General features: G+C 43.8%; 1 protein-coding gene across 1 annotated transcript; it reads left to right on the top strand.

Moving 5' to 3' along the window:
- Window positions 1-1,698: 1,698 nt before the first annotated feature.
- fam83c (family with sequence similarity 83 member C) lies at window positions 1,699-26,324 on the top strand. The gene is made up of 4 exons (XM_060836168.1): window positions 1,699-2,296; window positions 7,190-7,357; window positions 9,265-9,389; window positions 23,576-26,324. Exons 1-4 carry the CDS (start codon window positions 1,796-1,798, stop codon window positions 24,411-24,413), a joined length of 1,632 nt encoding a protein of 543 aa, XP_060692151.1. The 5' UTR covers window positions 1,699-1,795; the 3' UTR covers window positions 24,414-26,324.
- The last annotated feature ends 556 nt before the right edge of the window (window positions 26,325-26,880 follow it).

A 26,880-nucleotide genomic window follows, 5' to 3' on the forward strand; every position in this document is an offset into this window, starting at 1 on the left:
AGCAAACATTGAATCAGGGACCTGTCTTTAAGCAGAAAAGGAATACAAACACTGACACAGATGAGTTTTGCTGAGAACTCTATATAATCTAAACTAAATGTTCATGAAAATAATTGACATCTCCTTCCAGAGCTTCTCTGATAATTGGGAGGCAGTTGGTAAGACAGTAGTCAAACACTTTCAATTCATCCTTTTCTGTGGGATCTAGTTGGGTAACCGTTTCTGTTTCCTGGTAGATGCTAGGCTAAAGCTGCACTGGATCAATGGGGTTAGGGAGTGGTGATAGCATAGGGCGTCAGGGTTCCATTGGGATTCAGTCAGGGGCCAGTGCACTGAGCCATTTCCTGCTTCAGGGAATGATTCTGGATTAGTGGTGCTGGAAAAGCGCAGCAGTTCAGACAGCATCCGAGGAGCAGGAAAATCGACGTATCGGCCAAAAGCCCTTCATCGTGGTGCTGGAAAAGCGCAGCAGTTCAGACAGCATCCGAGGAGCAGTAAAATCGACGTTTCGGGCAAAAGCCCTTCATCAGGTATCAGCACCACTAATCCAGAATCATTCCCTGAAACAGGAAATGGCTCAGTGCACTGCCCCTGACTGAATCCCAATGGAACCCTGACGCCCTATGAACCAGATCAGCCACACATTGGATTTCATGATGATTGTGACCTCAAAAGGAGGGAGAGTCAGATTCCTTCTCCAAAAATTAAACAGAAGTTGCTGGAAAATCTCAGCAGCTCTGGCAGCCTCTGTGTAGGGGAATCGGTTAATGTCTCGGGTCCAGTGACCCTTCCTCAGAACCTAAACATTGAATTCAGCCTCGCATCTTGCTGCACTGGGAGTTGGTACCAGGACTTTTGGAATAGACCTGAGCCGACTGCATTTATACAGCACCTTAACCATGCCAAGGTGCTCCACAGGAGGAGAATATCACCAAAAAAAAAGAAACTGAACTAAAGAAGGAGACGTTTGAGCAGGTGATTCAATAGCTTGATTAGGAGTAGGTTAAAGGAAGGGTGATTTAGGGAGGGCTGAAAATGTTTTGCTGGAAAAGCGCAGCAGGTCAGGCAGCATCCAAGGAACAGGAAATTCGACGTTTCGTTGGATGCTGCCTGACCTGCTGCGCTTTTCCAGCAAAACATTTTCAGCTCTGATCTCCAGCATCTGCAGACCTCACTTTCTCCTCCATGATTTAGGGAGGGAACCCCTGAGATCTAACCTGGGCAGCTGGAGGTGCACAGTCATTGGTGGTGTGACTGAGGAGTGAATGATGGGTCTATGCTGCCCAAAACCAAGGACCTAACTATTCTCATTCCATTTCCAGGACTTGGACCCACAACCTTGCCACCTTGGCATCACAAGAGTCCATTCAAAGACTTCCTAGTTGTTCTCTGAAGCGCAAAGTAAACAAAACGCAAACACCAAACTGCTGTTGGGGGAGGGGAGGGGGAAGAGAATGTAAGAGAAATGAAGAATAAACATAATGTGATTAGTTCTGAGAAGGGTCACTGGGCTCGAAACGTTTACTCTTGTTCTCTCTGTTGCTGAGTTTTTTGAGCAAACTCTGCTTTATTCCCGGGACTGAAAGGAAGATTTCGGGTTACCCTGGGAGGAATTTTGGATGGTTGTGTTCAGATCCGGTTGGTCGGCAGGTGAACAGGTGGGAGGTGTGGCTGAGCATCAGTTTCACCCTCTGGGGAATGAGCTGGATTATTCAGTACTTGTTGCAGGGAGTAGAGAGAGAGAGATAGTTCCCTGCTCCAGCCCCAGTACAGAGACAAGGAGAGTTTGACCAAGATGATGAATGTGAATGGGAACTTACTGCCTAAAGGCAGTTCCCGCAAGCCCCTGGGGAAGCTGGCTCAGAGGTTGCTGGAGGTGAAGAGTTCCTATCGACAGTGCTCCGGCCTGGAACTCAGTCACAGCGAGGTGGCCAGGCTGGCTACAGACGCGCTGCTGGAGTCCGGGCCCGCCGCTTACCACCGGGCACTGGCGAGCGAGAGGGAACTGAGCTTCCTCTCCGACCAGGAGATCGCCTACATCAGCCAGAGGGCCGGAGTGGCCAGGCTGGCCGAGGCCGGCTGTAGTGACTGGGAGGCCGGGGACACGCAGTCGGAGCTGGCCTCGGGCACCTACTTCCCCATGCAGTCCGACTCCGAGGCTCCTGTCCTGGACCTGGGCTGGTCCAGAGGCCACGGCAGTGTCTGCCTGCCCTCGGGCACCCAAGTCATCTTCCAAAGAGACAAGACCCACAGCATCAAGGACACCATCCGGCAGCTGCTCAGCAAAGCCAAGTCGGTAGGTGCATTGTCTACTTTCCCCAGGGTGTAGAGGGGTCAGTGTTGGACAAAGTTAAAATTCACTCACCACCACGTTACAGTCCAGCAGGTTTAATTGGAAATGCAAGCTCTGTACTCCCTGTTGGACCATAACCTGATGTTGTGCGCTTTCAAGTGTTATAACTGAGGGGAAGTTGCAGATATTACCTTTAGCATGAAGCCCATTTCCCCCAGCCCCTTGTAAGACCCATTGATCCTACTCCCCTATCCTTTCTCCCTAACCCTGCACTCGTTAGCAAGTATTTATCCACTGTCCTTTGGGAGGTTTAGTTTTGGATTGTCTTCCACCTTGTTTTTGAAGCACTGCATGCACCAAAAACACAGTCCTCCCTACTCTGGTTCTTCACTCCCTGCCCTCTGGTTTGCTGTTGACCCCTCTCCCTGGAAAGAGTTGCTTTTGCTCTATCAACATTAGGATTTTGACCATTTCTGTTAAACCTTCCTTCAGCATTTGCAGAGACTAATTCTTTCCAAACTGTTTGTGTAACTGAAGTGCCTCAACCACCATGGATGGGTCCCCTAAGATCGAACATGGGTACAGAATGAGCTCAGGGTTTAGTGTGATGTCCCACCACAATCAACATGGTCAGAAATCACACAACACCAGGTTATAGTCCGACAGAGAGTTGTTTAAAATTACAAGCTTTCAGGAGCAGCTTTCTCGTCAGGTGGCGTGATTGTCAACATGGACAGAATAAACAAAGAGTCATCACAGCAGAATAAGCTGCTTCCTTCCTCCAGAGACAGTGGGTTGCAAAATCTAGGCATATTTAAGGCAGAGGTTGATTTGGATTGTTGATGACCAAGAGGATTCTCAGGAATGTAAAATTGAGATTAAAATCATTGGAAGGGCTGAGTGGCCTATTCCTGTTCACATATTTGTACAACTAGCCATACATCTACTTCAGTCCTTCTCAGAGATGCACAGAGACATCCGTCTTGTTTCATTTAGCATTTCATTTGAGTCCTTTACAAACATCTGAGCTTCCTGTTTGAGGTGTTTACTTTTTGTTTATTAAGTGAAGCGACATCCCAGGGTCTGCTTCGCAGTCGGAACTTCAACTTGATGCTGAGTTTTCGCTCCCATTGCTCCCTCACAATCCAATTGCCCAGCTTCCCAACCTGGTCTTTTTCATTCTTATTTCAAATTATGTTTAATTCATACATTATCAATCCATTTTATAGTTCACCCTGAATGCAGCAGCCCAGAAATGTGCATTGCAGTTGAATTGGTTAAACAGAATACATGGTGCTATAAACACCTCATGCTACCTAAATGAAGATTAACTGAAGAATGTAAATGTATAGATTACCTATATGTATATTTGTATTATGTTAAACATATTACCTGTCTACCAAGGGCCAGTAATGTTTAGAACTCTTCGGTTGTTTGTTTGTGTTGAATGAATGAACGAATGAATTGAATTTATTGTCATGTGTACTGAGGCACAGTGAAAAGCTTTTTCTTGCGAGGCAGATCACAGAGTGAAGCAGCATAGATAGTAAATAATAGGTAAACAGCGGCAAAAACAAAAACACAGGCGAATGTTAAGAGTTTGTGAGTCCATTCAGTATTCTAACAGTCGGGTAGAAAGTGTTACAAAACCAGCTGTTGTGTGTGTTTACTTAAATTACTTACAGTGTGGAAACAGACCCTTCAGCCCAACAAGTCCACACCGATCCGCAACCCACCTAGACCCATTCCCCTACATTTACCCCTTCACTTAACACGATGGGCAATTTAGCATGGCCAATTCACCTAACCTGCATATTTTTGGACTGTGGGAGGAAACCCACACAGACACAGGGAGAATGTGCGAACTCCACACAGTCAGTCACCTGAGGCGAGAATTGAACCCAGGTCTCTGGCGCTGTGAGGCAGCAGTGCTAACCACTGTGCCACCCTGCTGTCCAGGCTTATACTTATGCACATATTTAATGTCACAAATAGTCCATGTTACAATTTTGTAATTGGATTGAGATATGTAAGAGTACAAAGTACTCAACTAAGAAACGTAGAATTTTTTTACATTATCCAAAGTCCACTTTAAAACAGTTAGTAATGTACTTCGAGGCATTTGCCAATAAATGCCTTTCTGCAAAAAAAATTAAAATATGGCCTGAGTGGTTTTACTGGCTCCAAATTTTTGCTTTTTTAAAAACAATATTCTTTCATGAAATGTCAGCACATTGTTGTCCAAACATAATTTCCTTTGAATGGAGTGATTTATTCAGCCACTTCCAGTGACATTCCATGTCAAGGAGGCCAGGCCCATTTTTCCTGACCCCAGGAGCATCAGCACCAGCAGGTGAGGGCACCTTGAACCTGGGTATCAACAATGGACTATGGAAACATCACTGCCACCTGTTGGCGGCTGTTAGAGGTTGCCCTTTCACCTCTGCCAGTTTTTGACGTATGTTCTGACCTCTCTGAATCGTATAACAGGACGTGCAGATGGTCCGACATGACTGTAAAAAGGTCAAAGGATCAGATGTCCCAGTTCTGGAGCAAATTACTTTGGCTAATGGGGCAAATCTTGGAGGATTCTGAGACAAAAAGGGGATCCTGATGGTTCTTTCACCGCCTAGGGATCCCTCCCTTACTTCAGTTTTTGTAAAGTATACCTTGTTCATAAACTGTCTAAGTATGTTACAAATGGGACTTTGAAGAAGATGAAATAAAACACAACTTTTCTCCATTGAACAAGTTGCATTCTTGTATGCTTCAATCCAATTGCTGTACATGTGATGCTTGCTATATCCAATCAGTGACAAGTATTCAGCCCAAGAGCTATTTAAGAGGAACCAGCCTCTCAGTGCACTATCATTGACAGTGGCCTTTCCCCAGTGCGCCTTCGCAGCAGGTTTCACAAGCTTTAGACTGTTCCTGGACCCTGGAATGTGCCTGTCTGCAACACATGGTTTCTTTGCATTGGAAAACCAGAAAGTGTCAGATCGACCCAAGAGCGATTCTCCAGGGATCTTGCAGTGCATCTTGGGAACAGACCAGAGATCAGAATCTTCTCCTCCCTTCCTTAACCAAGCTCTCTACAGTTTACCAGCTTCAAGGAACTAAGGTTTAGTATTGGGCCCTGACTTTACAGATGCAGCAATTGTACACTTTGTGAACAAAATTCAGCACATACGGATTCCCAGACCAACTGTTCTTGGAATTCATCCCCTCAGGAAACTTCCTGATTTCTTCACAATAGCTTTTAAAGGTACATCTCTGCAGGCACATTTTTCTACAATATATTTGCTTGAAATAAAATGTACGTCTAGCCTCAGGTTTTGAGTTTCTGTAAACTCTGGCTGATTTATTTCAAAGTGACAGGTATTGGCTCATTTGTTCATTTGTTCATCTGTGTTATTTGGTGTGACATTGGGCAGGGCGAGTAAATTAAAATGCACAGGCAGCAGTAGTTGCTGAAAACTGTGTGGTGAAGTCAGTGGCCAAAGAGCTGGCCCTCGTTGAGCATCTGATGACAATATTAGCCAGGTCCCAGATTGCGGATGCGGATGTAAGTTTGCTCACTGAGCTGGAAGGTTTGTTTTCAGACGTTTTGTCACCATATTCGGTAACATCAGTAAGCCTCTGGTGTTATGACCTGCTTTCTATTTGTGTTTAGGTTTTTTTGGGTTTTTGATGTAATTTCCTGTGGTGATGTGCCACATTAACTGCTGTGGGAAATGCGTAGGGATAGAAGTGGCATTGAGGTGATCCTCTCCATAATTTGGCTCCGATCAAGGAAGTGCTAGCTTGATTGGTAATGATGCCCCATTTAACTGGACAGTGGTGACACTTGTGAATGAATAGATTGGAAACCTGAATGAAGAGAAAAATTAGGAGGGGAAGGGGGGAAGAATTGGGTAGGATCTTGATAAAGATGAGTAAATGAGATTTTGGGACAGAATCCCAAAGCGTTAGGATTGACTAAAGTATGGCATCCATTGGTGGGTCACGTATGAGCAAGGTCAACACGATGGAACACAGTCAGAAGAACCAAGAGTTTAATAGGTTTAAAGGCTGAAGTATGTGAGGGATAGGGAGGAGGAGATCATAGATCATGTCATCACTTTGGCTAAAATAATAAAAGGATTAACATTTTAAATTTGAGGTATTGAGGAGCCAGAAGAGGATGAGTGAATGATTGGTATTGGATTTAAGGATTTAGATAAATGATCGTTTATGGAGTGAACAATGGGAGATAATTTGAATGCTCCATGAACTGGTCACAGGCATAACTGATGGTTTCAGCAGCTGAAAGGAAACGATAGAGAAATAGTCACAAAAAGTATTAAATGGGAAGTTATTTTTAAATAAAAAAGGCTTAGTCGGAGAATGGTTGGATGTGGAATAGTCTGTCACAGAGTGTTGCTGAATCAATGTCTCTATATTGTTATTGTGGGAATTAGGTAATTGCTTGGCAGAGAGGGATGTAATGGGGTATGGGAAGCGATGGAATAAAGGAGCTGAGGTGAAGGAAAGGACTGATGGTCAGTTTCTGGGTTGTGACAATCTATGATCTGATCTGCCTCAAATATAAAATTCACTGAACAGATTTTAAGATGTTTTGCCATCTGTCATCTCGAGCAATTTAAATTAATTGCTGCTTTTCACTGTTCCATGCAGTTGCTTTCATTCAGGCTAATTATCTCCTGATGCTCTTTCTGCTGTTTTAAATCCAGGGAGAAGGTTTGAAACTGTTCAAAAATTACTGTTGGAGCCACCTTCACGTGGTATAGTGTTTGTTTCTACTATGTTTTCAACAAGTCCTTTTGAAAAAGTAGGAAGGATGTATATGAATGGAATTGGTGTTTCTTAATTGTTCATGCCCTCTTTTCTTTGCAGCTCATTGCGATTATGATGGATCTGTTCACTGATGTTGACATATTTTGTGATTTGTTGGAAGCTTCTGCGAAGCGAGGAGTCCCCATCTACCTACTTCTGGACGAAAGTAACCTGGAACACTTTATGCTAATGTGTGATGAGCTTGACATTCAAAAAGATCACGTGACTGTAAGTGTTTCTTTCTTATCCAATCCTGTGTCAACTGGAAATGGTGATTCTTTTCTAAAACGTCAGGCTTCGTTTGTGGTAGACACTTATTGTCTCAGGGCACATCGTAAGTTGCTGCTGAATCTTTGTTCAATATTATCCCAAAATTCCCAATGCAAGAGGACTGTTAATCAGTGGCTGCTCGGTGATGTGTTAAACATGATGCCAGGTTAAACTAATCCTGATAGATAGAGCAGGCTCAAAGAGCTGAATGGCGTACTCTTCCTTTTTACCCTGTTCCTATGAAAGCAAGAAAACCAATCCCTTGAGCCTGTTCTGTTATGTAATGAAGAGGACTGTGGGAGGAGGCAGGGGAATGGGATTGGAAATAGACTAGGAGAGTTGTTCCTGGAGAGAGCCAGCAAGTGGTTTGCAAGGTCTCCTTTCTTGCCATAACCAATCCAGAATTTTATCCTGATTGCATCATTGGATGGGAATGGAGGCATGGCTTCTTTGGCAAGATGGCGGCAGAGTCAGGCGTTCCAGTCGCAGCTCCCCTGCTCCACCTGTTCTGTTTCATTTCTTTCTTCCTTTCTGTGCTTCTGTCTTCACCTAATGACTTGGGTTTACCTGGAGGGGAATGATCCCCAGAGGCAAATTCTGAAGCAGAGGCTGGCGCTGGGGGGAGCAGAAGGGAGCGAGTCCCAGAGCGAAGGCCAGGGCAGGGGGAGGGGAATGAGTCCCCGAGCGGAGACTGAATGCGGTGCTGGGGGGGAGTGAGTCCCGAAGAAAACTTACCTCTAAGTAGCTGAGAGTTGGTGAGGAGTGGACTGGAGGCTTGGGGATGGTGTAGGTGGTCAGACCACGTGTGGAAGCCCCTGCGCTGAGCTGCTACAATGGTAATATTTATTTGTAACTTGTTTATCTGACTAATGTCTATCCCAGAGGTGGGGAACCTTTTCATGTTGGAAGGCCACATTGTAATCTAATAAGGCCACATCCAAGACTTACCAATAGCCCTTGTGACTTACCAATTTTTTAATTGTGGCAGTCAGTCTGTGAGGATTATTTAGTTGAATTTTCTTTTACTCTCTGGTATTTTAAATACATTAATTTTAAGATTAAAATAAAAATAATAAAGGATGAAAAAAAATTAAAAATTAATAAAAGATTTGTTCTGCAAAATTTGGATTCATTCAGAAGGCCACACACAATGGCCGAGAAGGCTGCATGCAGCCGTAAGGCCGCAGGTTCCCCACCCCTGGTCTATCCTTTTAGTTATGTCTTTTATATTTAAGATCTGTAACTAGATTCTTTGTATCTAAGATGGCACCAAAAGAGGCAACATTCTAAAACTTTTCACTCTCCTCCATTTACTTCTGTACTTGAATACACATGGCAGTAAAAGGTGTTCTAATGCCCAGAGTTGTGATACATCAGGAAAATGCATCTTGCATTGGAAATATGAACAGTGAGATCAGTACAGGTCTGTGAACGGTGATTTGGGGCAGAGAAAGTAATGAGAGTACTGAGGAAATTGCCACTCTCTGGAGGACTGGTATCTGATGCCCTTCAGTACAGTGTGGGCATTTAACATTAGCCACTCCAGTGGCTGATCAGGAAACCCATCTTTGGCTGGACTAAAATTAGATTGTGTTATTGAACAAATAGAGACACTGTCTTAACTAGTAAATATTTTTCAGGAAACTTGGTATGATTATAAAAATCTTTGGATTTCTACCAGACCCAGACACATCTTAGTGGGTTTCTTCATTCTCTAACAACGGTGTAGAGTTGGTTTCACTCCATACCAGACAATTTACAAACTCAATTGTTGTTTGAAGTTCAAGTGGAGCACCAGAGGCTGAGTTTTACAGCCTGATTAACCTCTCTCCCATATACTCATACAGTATATTTTCCTCTTCCAGAACATGCGGATCAGGAGCGTGGTGGGAGACACGTACTGTACAAAGTCTGGGAAAAAGTTTAGTGGCCAAGTCCTGGAAAAGTTCATGATAATTGACCTGGAACAAGTGGTGGCAGGTTCATACAGGTAAGTAAAGAGCACATGATTTACACTGAACATTTCAAATTATTACCTTATCAATCTTCCCATGCTTTCTTCCTAACTGCTGTCATTTTAACATGTACTCATGCCTTTAATTTCTCCAAGTATCGAAATGATCAGTACTCTCTTAGCCAGACTTCCACCTTCCATTCTTCAGAGGAATCAGCTTATCCAAATCTCCTCCTTGTAAAGACTCTATTCCATTCTCCCAGTTTATCCATCTCTGTTACATCTGTTACAATGATGCCACCTTCCAGCAGGAGGGTTTCAGAAATGTCCACTTTTTTACCTCAACCTACCATTGTGCTTCACAGGACCCTCAGCCATGTTCAACTCATTTCCCTCGTTTCTGCCCGTGCCCTTTCTCTTCCCTCCCATAACAGTGACAGGTTCCTCACTTTCATCCCCCAGCATCCACATCCAGAGGATCATAAGCTGCCATTTCTGCCACCTCCAACAGGATGCCACCAGCAGACACACATTCCCCTCCCTTGTCAGCCTTCTGCAGGGATTGTTCTCTCCAGGACACCCTGGTCCACACTTCCACCTTTCCCAGTACCTCCCCACCCCTCTCCGGCATCTTTCCCAGAAATCTCAGAAGGTGCAACATTTACACCTACTTATACAATACATGCCCATACATTCCTCACTATCCAAAGTGAAGCAGTGCTACACCTGCATTTCACACAATCTACTCCACTGTATTTGCTCTTCGCAATGTGGTCAGCAAAACACACACTACATTTTGTTCGCAAAAAAGACCCTGAGCTTCCAGTTTGCTTGCCACTTTAACACCCCAGGAGAAAGTGAGGACTGCAGATGCTGGAGATCAGAGCTGAAAATGTGTTGCTGGAAAAGCACAGCAGGTCAGGCAGCATCCAAGGAGCAGGAGAATCGACATTTCGGGCATGCGCTTTTCCAGCAACACATTTTCAACTTTAACACCCCACCCTGTTCCCTGGCTGAGATCTCCGTGTCGGATTTTCTGCAGTGCTCCAGCGAAACTCGGTGCAAGCTGGAAGGGCAGCACCTTGTTTTCCACTTGGAGACCCTGCAGCCTTCAGGACTCAATATTGAGTTCAACAATTTCAGGGCTTGAGCATCTTCTCCCATGCCCTCACCCCACACCCATCCCCCAACCCTGTTGGGACATAGAGTTATACAGCACAGAAACAGAGCCTTTGGTCCAACCAGTCCATGCTGAAGATAATCTCAAACTAAACTACCCCACCTGTCTGTTTTCAGTTGACTCAGCAATGGTCTGCATCCTTCTGCACCCTCTCCAAAACATCCACATCCTTTTGGTAATGTGGCGACCAGAACCAAAATGTGCTTTATTCAAAATGTGGCTGAACCAAAGGTTTACACAATGTAACATCACCTGCCAACTCTTGTACTCAATATCCCGTCCAATGAAGGAAAGCATGCTGTATGCCTTCTTGATCACTCTACTGACCTGCGTTGCCACGTCCAGGGAATAATGGACCTGAACATCCAGATCTCCCCATACATCAATTTTCCCCAGGACATTTGTCCAGATTGAACTCCCATCTGCCATTTTTCTGCCCAACTCTCCAATCTATCTATATTCTGCTGTATTCTTTGACAGTGCCCTTCACTATCTGCTACTCCACCAATCTTAGTGTTAACTGCAAACTTGCTAATGAGGCAACCTACACAGATGAAAGGCTTAACAGACAATCAATTTTTCAATGTATAATTTCAGTTACATCACATTGCTAAGTTTTGCTCTAAATTCTGTGTTATGATTGAGCCCTCCACAATCACCTGATGAAGGAGCGTCGCTCCGAAAGCTAGTGTGCTTCCAATTAAACCTGTTGGACTCTAACCTGGTGTTGTGTGATTTTTAACTTTGTGAATATGGGTTGTTGTAATATGACACTTCAGTTCCCTAAATTCTATCCTTAATATTGCAGCTTAGCCTCAGTGTTAGGAGACTGTTTCAAAAGTACAGTTTCACAGTTTCTCTTCCCTCCTTCCCAAATCAGACCGGTCTGAAATCCGAATTGGCTGCACTCCACTTTTTATAGATTAGTATCAGGATTGGCTTTGGCCTTGTCCCAAGAAAGAAACTCAACAAAGATACCGAGAAGGTGGAAGAGAGAGCATGTGTTAGGCTTCCATTGACATTTGTGGCTATTTCATTTTAAATGTAATTGGATCAACAAAATTACTGAATTTAAAATATATCCCATTGGCTGGAGATACACTCACCAGACATTACTGGTTGATCATGATCAGGTTTGGGGGAAAGATGGAGTTAATCAGGATGACAATTTCCAGCTTTGTACAGAGTATTGGTCAGAAGGTACAACTTGGCTCCTTACTACTGGGCAGCGTGGTTAGCACTGTTACCCAGGTTCAAGTCCGGCCTTGGATGAATGTCTGTGTGGAGTTTGCACATTCTCCCTGTGTTTCCTCTTGTAGTTCAAAGATGTGCAGATAAGGTAGTTTGGCCATGCTAAATTGCCCATAGTGTCCAGGCATGTGCAGGTTGGATTAGATTACTTACAGTGTGGAAACAGGCTCTTCGGCCCAACAAGTCTACACCGACCCATCGAAGCGCAACCCGCCCAGACCCATTCCCCTACCTTTACCCCTTCACCTAATACTACGGGCAATTTAGCATGGCCAATTCACCTAACCCGCACATTTTGGGACTGTGGGAGAAACCGGAGCACCTGGAGGAAACCCACGCAGACACGGGGAGAATGTGCAAACTCCTGACAGTCGGTCGCCTGAGGTGGGAATTGAACCTGGGTCTCTGGCGCTGTAAGGCAGCAATGCCACCATGCCGCCCACATAGATTCATGGTCATCATTCGTCCATTAGCTGGGTTAGCCATGGGAAGTGCAAGTTTACAGAGATAGGGTGGGATGTTCTTTAGAGGGTCAGAGTGAATTTGATGGGCCACGTGGCTCGCTTACCCACCGTAAGGATTCTGTGATTCTTTTGGGCTTTTCTTTGCCGTTGGAAATCTTGTTTTTTTTTAACTGAATGAATTAATAGTTTTTCCTTCATTTTACCCCACCCTTAGCCTGAGGTCATGGTGACTGAATGCATTTCACTGTGTGGTAGTAAGGAAGTGACAAAGGCCATATAGGGATGGGCATAAGATTATGGCAGTGCTAGCAAATTAACTTGAGGCTGTTGTTTTCACATGTTGCAGCCAGGTCTCAGTGCTTCACCTCAGTTAGTGAAATGGGACTGGAAACCATTCACAGTTACTGCTCGGAATTGTATTTTAGATTCTGCTGATTGTGATTTGCTGATTAGTGTCAAAGTTCAGTGGATATTTGAATGGAGAGAATCTGAGAGGGGTTGACCAAAAAAACACTGAAGAGCTGGCATTTTTATGTCTTTCAAAACCTCTGGGCTTTTTAAAAAAAAATTATAGAATCCCTACAGTGTGGAAACAGGCCATTTGGCCCAACACGTCCACACTGACCCTCCAAAGAGTATCCCACCCAGACCCATTCCCCTACCCTATATTTCCGATGACTAATGCATCTAACCTGCACATCCCTGTACTCTATGGGGTATTTAGCCTTTTCTGCACATATTTGGACCGTAGGAGGAAACCAGAACACCCAGAGGAAGACAGTGCAAACACCGGGAGAATGTGCAAACTCCGCACAGATAGTCACCTGAGGCTGGAATCGAACCCAGGTCCCTGATGCTGTGAGGCAACAATTCCAACTACTGAGCCACCGCTTCCCAGAGCATCTTTTAGAATTGCAAATACAGCTGGAATATGGCAGATGTTGTCGTCAGGTTGTTTACAGCAAGTGCCCACAGACAGCAAATGATAAATGAACACAAGGAGAGGGAATAATGAACCTGCACAAAACATCAGGAAATCCAAAAGCTGCATCTTGTATCAGGCAAAGCAGACATAAATGCAAATACACTTTGCATTTTGTATTCTCGTTAAAAAAAATCTATAGAAGTGGGGTTTACTTGCTGTTATATGAGAGGAGCAGATCAGTGAATATGCATTACTGACTTGATTATCAACTCTGTTTAGTGAATTGTAATTTTCAGCAATACTGTCCCCACTGTTTACAATCGCCATTTATAATGGAGCGACTGTCAATTAATTCCTGATGAAGGGCCTTTGCCCGAAACGTTGATTTTACTGCTCCTCGGACGCTGCCTGAACTGCTATGCTTTTCCAGCACCACTAATCCAGACTGTCAATTAACGCAAAACACTACTGATCATTCATTGTCAATGTAAGAGCCAGTGCCTAAGTTGCTGCTTGTAATTAATACATTAAGTGGAGGACAATGCCAGGTCATACTCCATCCTTCGATACCTAAAAGGCTGTGTTAATTTCAGAGCTGAAAATGTGTTGCTGGAAAAGCGCAGCAGGTCAGGCAGCATCCAAGGAACAGGAGATTCGACATTTCGGGCCCGAAACGTCGAATTTCCTGTTCCTTGGATGCTGCCTGACCTGCTGTGCTTTTCCAGCAACACATTTTCAGCTCTGATCTCCAGCATCTGCAGTCCTCACTTTCTCCTCTGTTAATTTCAGGTAAAGTCAAACAGTTTCAATCAGCTGCTAACAGCTGGTTTGGGGGGATTCTGTCCGTGAAGTGTAACTGTTAATATCTTGTTAAAAAGAGGCTGTTCCCAAATGGAGACTTTGCTACTTAAAACGTTAGGTTACTTTGTTTTGTCCATGACATTCAATGGGAACTGTTCAGATAAGCACAAAACATCAAAGTAACTTCAGGCTAAGATATAAATCTGTGGATGGGCATTATTTAAAATAAACCTGGGAAGACAGATCCTGTTGTGCTTGTTCCAAAGTGATGAATCCGGTATGAGTCTTTTTTTTAAAAAAACAGGAAAGCAGTTTTGTCTTTGAGTAATCCTTATTTTTAAATGAGTCATGGATAAATGAACTGTATTATTCAAAATAGTGAATGTTGTTGCCAGAGGTACTTTGCATTTTTAAAGAGTGGGAGAAATCCCATCAAAACGATTGATGAGGCTGGGACCAGTGAAGGTGTCAATACTAAGGTCACCAGGTTTTTGTTGGTTATGTTGTAAAGGTGGGTCAGTTACCCATACAGCGGCATGATGCTAACATCTTTAGCTGAATACTCCTGAAGTACTCCAGTAAATGATCTGAGTTCAAATCTCGCCATGGCTGCTATAAGTGATGTTAAGCTTGAAAGGGCTCAGAAAAGATTTACAGGGATGTTGCCAGGATTGGTGGATTTGAGCTACAGGGAGAGGCTGAACAGGCTGGGGCTGTTTTCCTGGAGCGTGGGAGGCTAAGGGGTGACCTTATAGAGGTTTATAAAATTATGAAGGGCATGGATAGGATAAATAGCCAAGATCTTTTCCCCCGGGTAGGGGAGTCCAAAGCTAGATGACATACATTTAAGGTGAGGGGGGGAAAGATTTAAATGGACCTGAGGGACAACCTTTTCACGGGTAGGGTAGTGCATGTGTATGGAATGAGTTGCCAGAGGAAGTGGTGGAGGCTGGTACAATTACAGTTTTTAAAAGGCATCTGGATGGGTATATGTATAGAAAAGATTTGAGAGATATGGGTCAAGTGCTGGCAAATGGGACAAGATCAGTTTAGGATATTCAATCGCCATGGAAGAGTTGGACCAAAGGGTCTGTTTCCGTGCTGGACAACTCTGTGACTTTATGCCAGCCAGTGGCATTCAAATTCAATTAGTGCATCAAGAATATTAGATTATTGATAGTTGTTTAAAAACTCAACTGGGTTCATTAATACCCTAGCAAGCCACTCAGTTCAAGGGAAATTAGCAACAATTCAAGGCCTTGCTAGTGACACCCATAGTCCATGTGGGAATAAGGGGGGAAAAGTTGATTTTATCACATGGCAGTAAGGGACTGAGTCTTTAACATCCTGATCCAGACAATCTCTGATTGGTTACAGAGACTGTCACTGCTCTCAGTTGATTCGGATTTAGTAACACACGTTGACTTGGCTCCTTTCCTCTGTCACACTCATTAATCCTCAAACAATCAACTCCCTGATGCAATCAGCACACCTTGCTTTAATGAAAAACATACAGCTGAATCCAACCACCCACCCAAACAAAAGGTACATTAAACATCAGGAGACTTTTTTTAAAAAGCGTTAAAAATATACACCAGTCCTAATGCAGCTGGGAAGGAAATAAAAGTAAGGTTTTCTATATCTGCCTTTCACGGTAAATGCCAGTTTGTACAGAACTAGGATGATTTAGATTTCATTTTAACCTGATTTTAATAATTGATTTCCGACCACACTATGTTTCAGTACTGAAAGAAGCCATTCTGCCCAGTGTGCCGAGCTGACATTTTGAAAGAGCAATCAAATTATTCTCACATATACCACCTATTTCCCACATAATCCTGCATTTTCCTCCATTTCAAGTATTCATCCGATCCCATTTTGGAACTTATTCTTCATAGAATAATAAAATAAGTGAATCTGCTTCTGAACAGTACATTCCTAATTCATTTCCCAATTCAGTGCATTACAAAAAAAACTTCCTGTCTTCCCCCTCCACACCCTCTGCTTGTTAATCAAATAATCTTCAATCCACACCCTCTCATTGCTGATCCTTTTGCCAATGGGAACCCACAAATGGTAATAGAAGCAGACATAAGTGGAGGAAATTTTGTCCCATCAGTGAATACAGTTACCAGTTAAAGGGACTCTGTGAATTGGACACATTAAAGGTGTGTTTCATATGTGCTTTGGGGCTCATGACACCCATTTTTAAAAGATGTAGGTAGCAATAAAGTTTCAAAAACAAAAACAGAAGTTGCTGGAAAAACTCAGCTGGTCTGGCAGGGTCAGTGAAGAGAAATCAGTGTTAATGTTTTGGGTCCAGTGACCCTTCCTCCCTTTGATTAACTTTGATTTCTCTTCACAGATGCTGCCAGACCTGCTGAGCTTTTCCAACAACTTCTGTTTTTGTTTATGATTTACAGCATCTGTGATTCTTTCAGTATTATTCAGGAAAGTTTCATGGGGGCAGTGTGTGGTTTTAAATGGTATATCTTCTGGCTACACATTTGAACAGGAGGTCAGTGCCTTTCACATTGTTACCCTCGGCACAGTGGAACTGAAAGGTGGTGCGCCTATTATTGCCACCCCTCTTGCAAACCCCGCCCCCACCACCACCCCCAACTTTCCTCCCTCACTCCTTGCAACCTATCATCAATAAACTGTATGTCGCACAGGTCTGGCCTATTCTCAGAACCTGTGCCGCTGCAGTCACCCGGGCCATCTTCCAGTTTATATGGAGGTAAAAGATGGACTGGGTCCGAAGGCACTCACTGTACAAAGATCTGGGTAACGGGGGAAAAAATACACCCAATGCCACCCTCACCCTGATGGCCACTTTTGTGTGTGGCTGCATCAAGCTGTGCTTGGATCCCCGGAACGCAAACACCAAGTATCACTATGTACTGAGGTTCTACCTGTCCCCGGTGTTGCGAAAGGTAGGCCTGGCCTCGCTGCCGCGGAACGCTCCGAGTTGTTGGACCGTTCCATATCACCTGTCCTTCGTGGAGAAGTTTATGAAGAAAAACACCTTTGACCACAAGTCCATCAGGAAGTGGTCAGCACGTAGTGTCCTTGAGACCCTTCGGGAAAAGGAGAGGGCGGATCCTATCAAGCGGTTCTCTGAGCCGACTGTCAAAGTCATTTGGCAGAATGCCTCATCGCCAGAACTTTCCAACAAGCACCAAGTCATGGCTTGGCTGGTGATGAGAAGGGCTCTGCCTGTGAGATCCTTTATGCACGCCTGGACTCTCAGCCGCACCGCACGCTGCCCTCGAAGCGGCTGCGGGGGGGAAGAGACTGTCACACACCTCCTTCTGGAATGTGCCTATGCAGAGGAAGTCTGGAGAGGAATGCAGTGGTGTTTGTCGAGGTTCATCCTGAGCAGCGCCGTGACGCAGGACTCCGTGCTCTACGGCCTGTTCCCCAGGACGCACACCGAGACGAACATCAACTGTGCCTGAAGGATCATCAACTCGATGAGGAACGCTCTCTGGGTGCTCCAAAACCTGTTGATCTTCCAGCTGAAGGAGTTGACCCCGATTAAGTGTTGCAGACTGGCACATTCCAAGGTCCAGGACTACGTGTTGAGGGACACACTGAAGCCTGGGGCAGCTGCCGCCAAGGCGCGGTGGGGAAAGACCACTGTGTAACGTCTGCCTGCCTAAAGAAGAACAGGGGGCCCAAGCAGTCATTTGGGCTCTGCTGATGCCTCAGCTATAAACGTAATCGTACAGACCTGTAAATAGGAACGATTACTCTGTTTCGGTATGCAAACAAATGGAACATTTACATATGTATGGCATGTCCAGTTGTATAGATCATCAAAGTATTTTATGAATAAAGTATATTTTTGAAATTTTAAAAAATCATCAATAAATGTCAATCCTTGTTGGAAATGCACATATGCAGATGTTGGGTAAACATAGGGCCAGGCTGCACAGCTGAGTAGAACTGCGGGAGTGCTCCATTATCTAAGTTGCTTCTTTTGAAAGGAGACATTAAACAACCATTGTCTCCAGTAGACATGAAAGATCTCACAGCACTATTTCAAAGAAGAGCAGAAACCTCCTTCTCAGTGTTTTGGCCAATATTTATGACTCCACTGCCACCTACACCAGATTGTCTGGCCGTTGGTACATCACCATTTGAGGTATTTGCTATATGCAAATTGGCTGATATGTTTCCTACATTGCAAAGGTTACTCAGCTTCAACAGCATGTAATTGGCTTCACTAAGCACTTTGTGATATCCTGGCGAGGTGAAAGGTACTGCATAAAGGCAACGTTATCTTTCCATAGTCCCCAAGGTCCCAGACCTCCAAAAAGCTGAAGTCCCTTCCCTCCATCAGGTTTATGAACTGGGATCTGACAGAAAAGTAGATTTGTATTTTAACTTCCACAGCTCAGAATACTTCTGCAAGTATCTATCAATCTTTGACTGAAAATGCCAAAGCAATGTTGGGATTGTATCCTGTGAACTGTTTGTATGTCACACACAGGAACAAATGATTCATAGATCACAAGTTACTAGCAAAATGCCAAGAACCTGATCCCACACACTTACAGGCTCTCTGTTTAGATCTGATTTACATTGTGTTTAATTCTTCCTTAAACGATGCACGGGAACCCAGATTATAATCAACTTACTTTTTACCTCTGGTGGGAGCCCACTGATTACCAGGTCTATTACATGCAATTTACAAAAGTTATGGTAGGATTGATCTCAAAATGTGTTGGTTGCTAGTCAACCAGTATAGCCACAGGGTTGCTGATTATGACAGATTATAACTTCAAAGCAATTGAAAAGAAAGTAGTTAAAAATCCCACAACATCAGGTTATAGTCCAACAGGTTTAATTGGAAGCACAAGCTTTCGGAGCGCTGCTCCTTCATCAGGTGGTTCAAGAAAGTGGTGCCTGAACAATTTGTTTATGTGTATCAAAAACATGTAGGGTCCCTAACCCACGCCCCCACTATAGGAAGGATTTTGTGTAAACGTGACAGGATTCAGTTTGGATTTACAAGGATGTTGCCAGGTTTGGAGGGTGTGAGCAATTGGGAGAGGCTGACTAGGCTGTGGCTGCTTCCCTGAGGCTGAGGGGTGACCTTATAGAAGTTTATAAGATCATGAGGGGCATTGGATAGGGTGAATAAACAAGGTCTCTCCCCAAGTGTGGGGAGTACAAGTTTAGAGGGGAAAGATTTAAAAGGATCTAATTGACAACTTTTACGTGCAGAGGGTGGTGCATGTATGGAATGAGCTGCCAGAAGAAATGGTGGATCCTGGTACAATTACAACACCTAAGAGGCATCTGGATGGGTATATGAATAGGAAAGGTTTAGATGGATGTGGACCGAATGGAACTAGATTTATTTAGGATATCTGGTCAGCATGAACAAGTTGGACGATCGAAGGGTCTGTTTACGCACTGTACGTCTTGTGCAGGAACCTCAAACCAATAGTCCCATATTTCCCATGGTTAATTCACTTACCTTACACACTGCAGGTGATTTATCATGGCTAACCCACTGAACCTGCTCATCCCGGGACTGTGGCAGACACGAGGAGAATGTGCAAACTCTACACAGACAGTCACCTGAGGCTGGAATTGAACTCAGGCCCCTGGTACTGTGAGGTAGCAGTGCTAACCACTCAGCTACCATGCTTACATCTTGAAAAGTACTTGATTTGGCAATAAACCATCACATGCTGTCCTGTAAGAATCATTCCTTCTGTTCAGCAGCAACTATCAATGTCAATAAGAGATATCATGGAATATTGTTCTGTGAACCAACAACTGTAAAAGTAGCACCCGTAGGAACTAATTAAATGCACAGGGGACATTGCTCAACACTTGAGTCATGATCGTATGTGAGAAGAAAATTAACTTGCCTGACAAGTTGAATTCACAGCAGTTGCTATTTTGAACTGGAGCACGGGAACTGGCTCCCCTTCTCATTTGTAATTTGTCAAAGAGGCAACTATTTCAAAATGAAGAAGAGAAGTTTTATCGGGTAGCTCAATGGTTAGCACTGTCGCATCACACCCGCAGGGAGTTTGGTTCGATCCCAGCCTCGGGTAACTGTCTCTGTGGAGTTCAGGCTTGCTCCTTGTTTCTGCTGGGTGTTCCAGCTTCCTCCCAGAGCTGGTTAGGTTAGGTAGATTGGTCATGGAAATGTAGGGGGGGGTGGGTGGGAATGGTTTTTGTAGGATGCTTCTCAGGGAGTCAGTGCAGATTCAATGGGCTTAATCTTTCTGCACTGTAGGGGTTCTGTCTTTGCAAATAAAATGGCGTGTTGTCAATGAGCTCACCAAACTTAAGTGGCTACAGATATAATCCTGGGCCATCAACCCAGAGGTGGGGGGGTCAAATTCTGTTGGGAAACTGAATTCTGTAAATTCTGGGCTGGCAGCAAAGGAACTAAATATGAAACCTGCAGGATTTTCTTAAAGACTCAATTAACCAACGGATACTTTGCAGAGGAGATACATGGTTTTGTAATCCTTATTGCCCTCTCAATGTAAGAAACATTCCCACCTTGGGGCAACTGGTGATGGTGGTAAATGAACACCAACATGTCTAGGAAATCATTAAATGGTCAAGATAATGTGAAATCTTTGTTCTGTAACAATAGATGCTTTCTTTTACTGAACTTAGCTTTTATTTTGAATTAAAAACCTTAAAAACTCATGAGATGTAAATCAAACGTCCCTCCACCACAGGAATCATGTTGGCGTTGTTTAGTTTAGATATTGTTAATCTGATGGGAACAGGGCTGTGCTTTCCTGTCTCAGCATGTTGTAGTTTATAATAGATCATCCTAAAATGGGCGATTAGCTAAAATTCCCATGGCTATTAAAGGGGAGCTTAGTTTTGACACAGTCTTTGCAGGAGCTGGATTAGTGAGTCATTTGGATCAATGTTGTGGAATTAAATGAAAAAAAAAGACAACATCATTTGCCCAGCATCTGAACAGGGGCCCAATCTCTCTGACCCAAAGTAGGTTATCCTATGAGGACAGGTTAAATTGGCAAGGTTTGTTTCTGCTGGTTTTTAGAAAAAGGAAGTGTGTCTTGATTGAAATGTGTAGAATGCTGAATGGCCTTAACAAGGTGGGTGTGGAAAGGATGCTTCCTACGGTGCAGGACCATTGGGCACTGTTTAAAAATTAGGGGTCACCCTTTCGGGATAGAGATGGAAGATGTGTTATTTTCCTCGAGAGGGGAGTATGCCATTGGAACTCCCCACCTCAGAAAGTGACGTAGGCAAGGCATTGAATATTTTGAAGTCCGAGAGAGATTCCTGTTAATTGAGAGTTATCAGGGATAGGTGAGACTGTGGAATTCAAAGCACAAATAGATCAGCCAAGAATGGCAGAGAATGCTGAAGGGGTTGCATGGTTTACGTCTGCTCCAGTTTTGTATCTTTCTTCATTCATTCATGGTCTGTGAGAATCACTGGCTGGGTCAGCATTCATTGTCCTGAGAGCAGTTAAGAGTGAGCCACTTTGCCGTAGGTCTGGAGTCACATCTAGACCAGACTGGGTAAGGATAGCAATTTTCTTCCTGAAAAGGCATGAGTGAACCAGATGAGGTTTTCCCCCAACGATTATTTAGTGGTCATTATAATACTCTTCATTACAGATTATTAAAACTCAAATTTCACTATCTGCTATGGCAGTATTTGACTCCAGGTTTAACTCCAGAATATTAGCTGGGTCTTTGGATTTATACACTACTGATATTACCAATAAGCCATTGCCTCCCCTGTGAATCCCCTCCTTCCATTTTCATTTAGCCAACAATTTATACTGTTCTTCAATGTTGTCACAGTCTGCTTCAAAACACAATTTCAGCTCCACCACCTGAAACACAAAACTGAGGGGGAAAAATGTACTGGGTGCCCTCAAACTCCTAAGTTTAATCATATTTATCTCACCCTGTGTGTGATTGCCTATTTTAATAAGCAGTTCATGGGCATAAATTGCACAAGCCCCCAACTTGGATGTAGGGACTGAGGCCTTTCTTTAATCTCTGTATGAGAGCAGGTGTCTGTCAAGGTGAATAACTTGCCAGCAGAAATCCAGAGAGCTGCTGGAGCGGGTGCCAAACAGGTGCTGAAGTGCTGACTGGTGGATATTGCAGCCAGTCAGAGGTCAGCTCTAGTGAGAAGCTGGGTGTTCCTTTGCAGGGGATCGTAGGGTGGGGCAAAGGTAGGCCACTGTTATGGCTCTCAGTTACCACTCTCTACTCCCCATCTGTGCCCACAGTTGCCTCCAGATTGAGGGAAATGGAGCACCACTCTTGCAGGCAGGATGACTTGCTTTCCCTTTTGGGAAGGAAAGTAACTGGATAAGTGGCAGGTTTAGGCTTTAAAATGATTATTAATTGGTTGCATTAAGGTGTTGGATCGAGAAGTTCACCCACGTAACTTCCTGTCAAAAACTTATTTGCTGAGGTGATGAAGTGTGGGTAGGTATCTCCCTGGTGCCAATCCACCCACCGATCAGGCTTTCCCTCTAGAGAGGGGAATGTTCTGTCCCAACAGGAGCCCAAAGAACTCTGTCATTGAAACCACAAAGAAGTGGTGTCTGAAGGTATGGAGCTCACTTCCTTATGGTGGGGATGTTGGATGTAGACACAACCCTTTAATAGGGCCAAATGAGTGCAAATGTCTTCATGTTCCTGCCTACTGCTACCCACACTCTCCTTTAAAAGGACTTTCCTTGGCAGTTAAAACCAACAAAGTGGTTTCCTGTTTGTGATGTTTCTTCACTGGAAGCTAATGTGGGACCCGCATTAGATGTCTGCAGCTAGCTAATCTTGCCCTAGCTTTGCCCATTCAGCTTTCGGGCATGAATGACCGGTTTAGCCTATCTTATGTTTCAACCCCAACTGAAAGAGATATTCCGTCTAAACATGTATTTGATAATCCAAGTGGAGCTAATACCAGCAGAAAAATGCCTAAAAACGAAAAGATTTATGATGTTGGTCGTATTGTGACACTGGTAGGATGGTGATAACATTAATATCATTGGAAGAAAGTTCTCAAGGGAGTCTGGATACCTCTCATATGGAAAAATGGAGTCTTCCTTACCTTTGCATACATATTGCAAGCAGGTAGCTCTGTGTAGTGTTGGCAGAGGATTCAGAGTAGATAGACCACATTCGACTACAAAGTTAGTGTGGTACAGTGGCTCAGTGGTTAGCACTGCTGCCTCACAGCACCAGGGATCCAGGTTTGTTTCCAGCCTTGGGTGACTGTCTGTGTGGAGTTTGCACATTCTCCCCGTGTCTGTGTGGGTTTCCTCCGGGTGCTCCAGTTTTCTCCCACAATCCAAAGATGTGCAGGTTCGGGTGAATTGGCCAACAGTGCTCAGGTGTATAAGTTAGGTGCATTAGTCTGTGGTGCATGTCGAGTAATAGGATAAGGGGATGGGTCTGGGTGGGATACTGTTCAGAGGGTTGGTGTGGACTTGTTGGGCCAAATGGCCTGTTTCCACACTGTAGAGATTCTATGATTGTTTAATCAAAAACACCTAATCATCTACCAGGCCTTCATGTGCTGAAAGATAATTGACCATATGTTTCTTTCTTTCTAGCTTTACCTGGCTGTCGGGACAGGTGCACCTCAATTTTGTCACAGTATTGACAGGACAGATAGTGCAAGCATTTGATAATGAGTTTCGATGCCTTTACGCAGAGTCGAAACCCCTTGAACGTTTCTCCTCCTCAGCAGATGAAGATCTTTCTTATTATGCATCCAAACTCCAGATTCTTCCAGAGCACCACATGATGAATGAGAGGCTGGTGGAACCTGTCCATTCCAATCCATCCAGCAGCCAATCCGGGAGTAGTCCTCACAGTGTCATACAGTTGACTGCTTCAGCTACTAAAGCATTCTGGGAACGCCAGCAAATCAGCCCTTGTGCTTCCAATAACTCTTCCGACATTGATTGTAAAATCAAAGACAGTGACAAATCAAGCAATAATCCAGCCCACGACCCATTGGCTCGGCAAAGTGGGTTAGGCTTTTATGATGCAAATCCTAACAACGTGCACAGTATGCATTATCCAGTCAACTCTCACTTTCAAAGTCAAGGGGTAGATGTCCAGCAAAGAAGAACTCCTGTGGTCCCAACTCGAACAACCAAAATGCCAAAGGATGACTTCTCTGAAGCAAGAAAGCCAACCCCTCCATCGTCCCCACGACTGCGGCTGGATTACTCCCCAAGGCTCAATCAGAGAGAGACCGTTCATCGAGCTGAAGAGTCTAATGACTCCAGCAAAGATTTACGCAAACCCTCCGGGGGGTTTACACGGTCTGGAAATCGACTGACCCTTGGGCACAGTAAATTAGAAATGATGATGGAATATAATGATAAAATGAAGGCCAAAAATGTTTACAGCAGGTTTCAGTTAATGAAACACGGCCCTTAGGCTGGTGGTGGTGGATCTGACAGCGATTTCTTCAGACACTTTCCTGCATAAATATTCCTTGATTGTCCAAAGTTGCTGTGTTGAGTGAAGGGCCAGGTTCCACCACATTTCTTTTCCAACCTTGGGAGGGGTGTGCTACGTGGTCAGATAGCGCCAACTCCATGGAATGAAGGCTTCACAGGGTTACCCTGATTTATAGCCACGTGGATAGTGACAATGACAGGTGACATTGTTAATCCTTTAAGTCAGTGTCATCACCAAAATAGAGGCCTTGCCTCATGAGAGAGAGGGTACCACTGGTTCCAATCACTTTCCAAATGTGGGAGAGCACTTCTATTTCAGTGACTACCCAATGGCAGCCTCCCAGAAAACCAGCGATGCCTTTCTTTGGTTTGTGTTTATCAGCAGAGGGACATTTGGGCACACACATTGCTCACTGCTATGCAATATTTCTTTCTCTTCGGGCTTCTTATTGTCTCAGCATGTCGTACTCTCGCTTCCGACTCAGAAAGTTGTGGGTAGAAGATGCACTGCACACACCTAGACCCATTATTTAGTCTGACCCTCCTGGTGCATAGTTGAGGGAGTGCTGTGTGCAAGGGAGTTGTCAGTTCCCTACCTGACAGTAGTGACTCCACTTCAAAACTGTAAAACACTTTGAGATGTTCAAAGGATATGAAAAATGCTGTGTAAATATAAGTTTTCTTTAAACCCTGTACACAGTGTCAAATCTCTCATCTCAAAAGTATGAGAGCACTTATTTTCAGAAATGTTAGCCTTTGAAATATGTGTACAATTTCAATATCACTTTTTCTAACGATCACGTTGTGACAAGAGATGCTCTTTAATAAGGATCACAAATATGATCTTTCTGCCTGCAATCAGTAGGTTTTGTACATATTTCTTATTCTTGGATTGTATATTCCAATTTAAAAAATACTCAGTAGCAAGCTCTGATGAGTTCAAAACCAAAGGTTTTTGGTTCTCAGTTACCCTGAATTCATGCAACATTGGTCTCACACTCAGTCTCATGTATAGATGAGTGCACACAAAGATTGGATACAGTAGAGATTGAGCACCTTCACAGCATTGAATTCAGTCTGTAATGTATGATCTCCAGTCTCTTATGTGATGGGCCTCTTTAAAGGAATTAAGGGTCAGCCACAATGGTGTGAGATTGGAGTTCACATATAGGACTGAGAAACGATGATGGACTTCTTTCCATAAAGCACATCAGGGAATCTGTCAGGTTTTTATGAGAAATTTGAAATTGAACTACACAAAATGGAACAGATTTGAACAATATATTGCTCTTCCTTCCCTCCTGTTCCTACTGAAGTCTGCAGGCTCTGACTTATCAAACATGTGCAGGTGTCAGACAGAATCGTTGAAACACAATCCTCTTTCAATTTAATTTCTATATTTTTCATCATCTGGAAATTCTAGCTTTGGAAGCCTATCCTCCTAGGAATAGGAGATAGTGAGGACTGCAGATGCTGGAGAGTCAGAGTCGAAAAGTGTGGTGCTAAACTTTTCAACTCTATCCTCCTAGGAATGTCTCAAAACTTAAATCATCTTCTCTTGGAAGACCATGATTTTGTCAGACAATTCTTAATTGGGCTGGATTTATTTCAACACACCGACATTCCCCCTTTAAGTTATTTTGTGCTTGTTTGTACCTTTCTCCTTGTCTGGGTAGACCTGATATATTACGAACAGTGTTTCCCAAACACTCCCATTAAAACATACTCCAGTTACAGCCCCACTTCTTCCTTTGTTCCCTAGAATGAGATCCAGTACTGCTGTCTTTCTCTATGGAATGATCAAAAATTTCTTTGGTGCACGTTTCAGAATGCCTAACTTTGCCTTTGAACCTGTTCCTGTCCCGTTCTATTTTAAAATAAAGTCAATAGTGTATCATCTTGCTATTTGTGTTAATTTCAGACCAGAGAAACTTGTTTCTCTACCTGTTTCATGACTCAGAGCGTGTAGGAAAACACACACACACAGAAACCTATGCATGTATGAAACTGTTCCTCAAACTTCTATTTATAAACAAGGAGCTGATCAAATATCCACATTGAATAAGCATTGTGATCGGGACAAAGGAAGTATCTTGGATCAAAAGCTCTTATCCCAGCAGCCGTTTCTAGTCAGACACTCATAATTGCTAGCTTTTTAGAGAATCTTACAACCAATATCTCCCACACCCATCCGCTAAGAGTGTGTAAATAATGGAAAAAGTTGACTCCTATAAGAAAGGAAGGAGTTGATCGACTAATTGACAGTGTTCACAAGTAATTTCACTTTATGTCATATGAGATAAAACCTGCTCATAAACTAGGTCATGGACATATCCAGGGACTTCCCTATATTCTGAACAATGTTCTCTCTAAGCTCTCATCTGCTCCAAGGGAACTGAGAGATAAATAGCAGATAGGCTGTTCCACCCTCCTCACCTCCCTAT

This window comes from Hemiscyllium ocellatum, chromosome 15 (genome assembly GCF_020745735.1).
Source record: "Hemiscyllium ocellatum isolate sHemOce1 chromosome 15, sHemOce1.pat.X.cur, whole genome shotgun sequence".
Lineage (NCBI taxonomy): Eukaryota > Metazoa > Chordata > Chondrichthyes > Orectolobiformes > Hemiscylliidae > Hemiscyllium > Hemiscyllium ocellatum.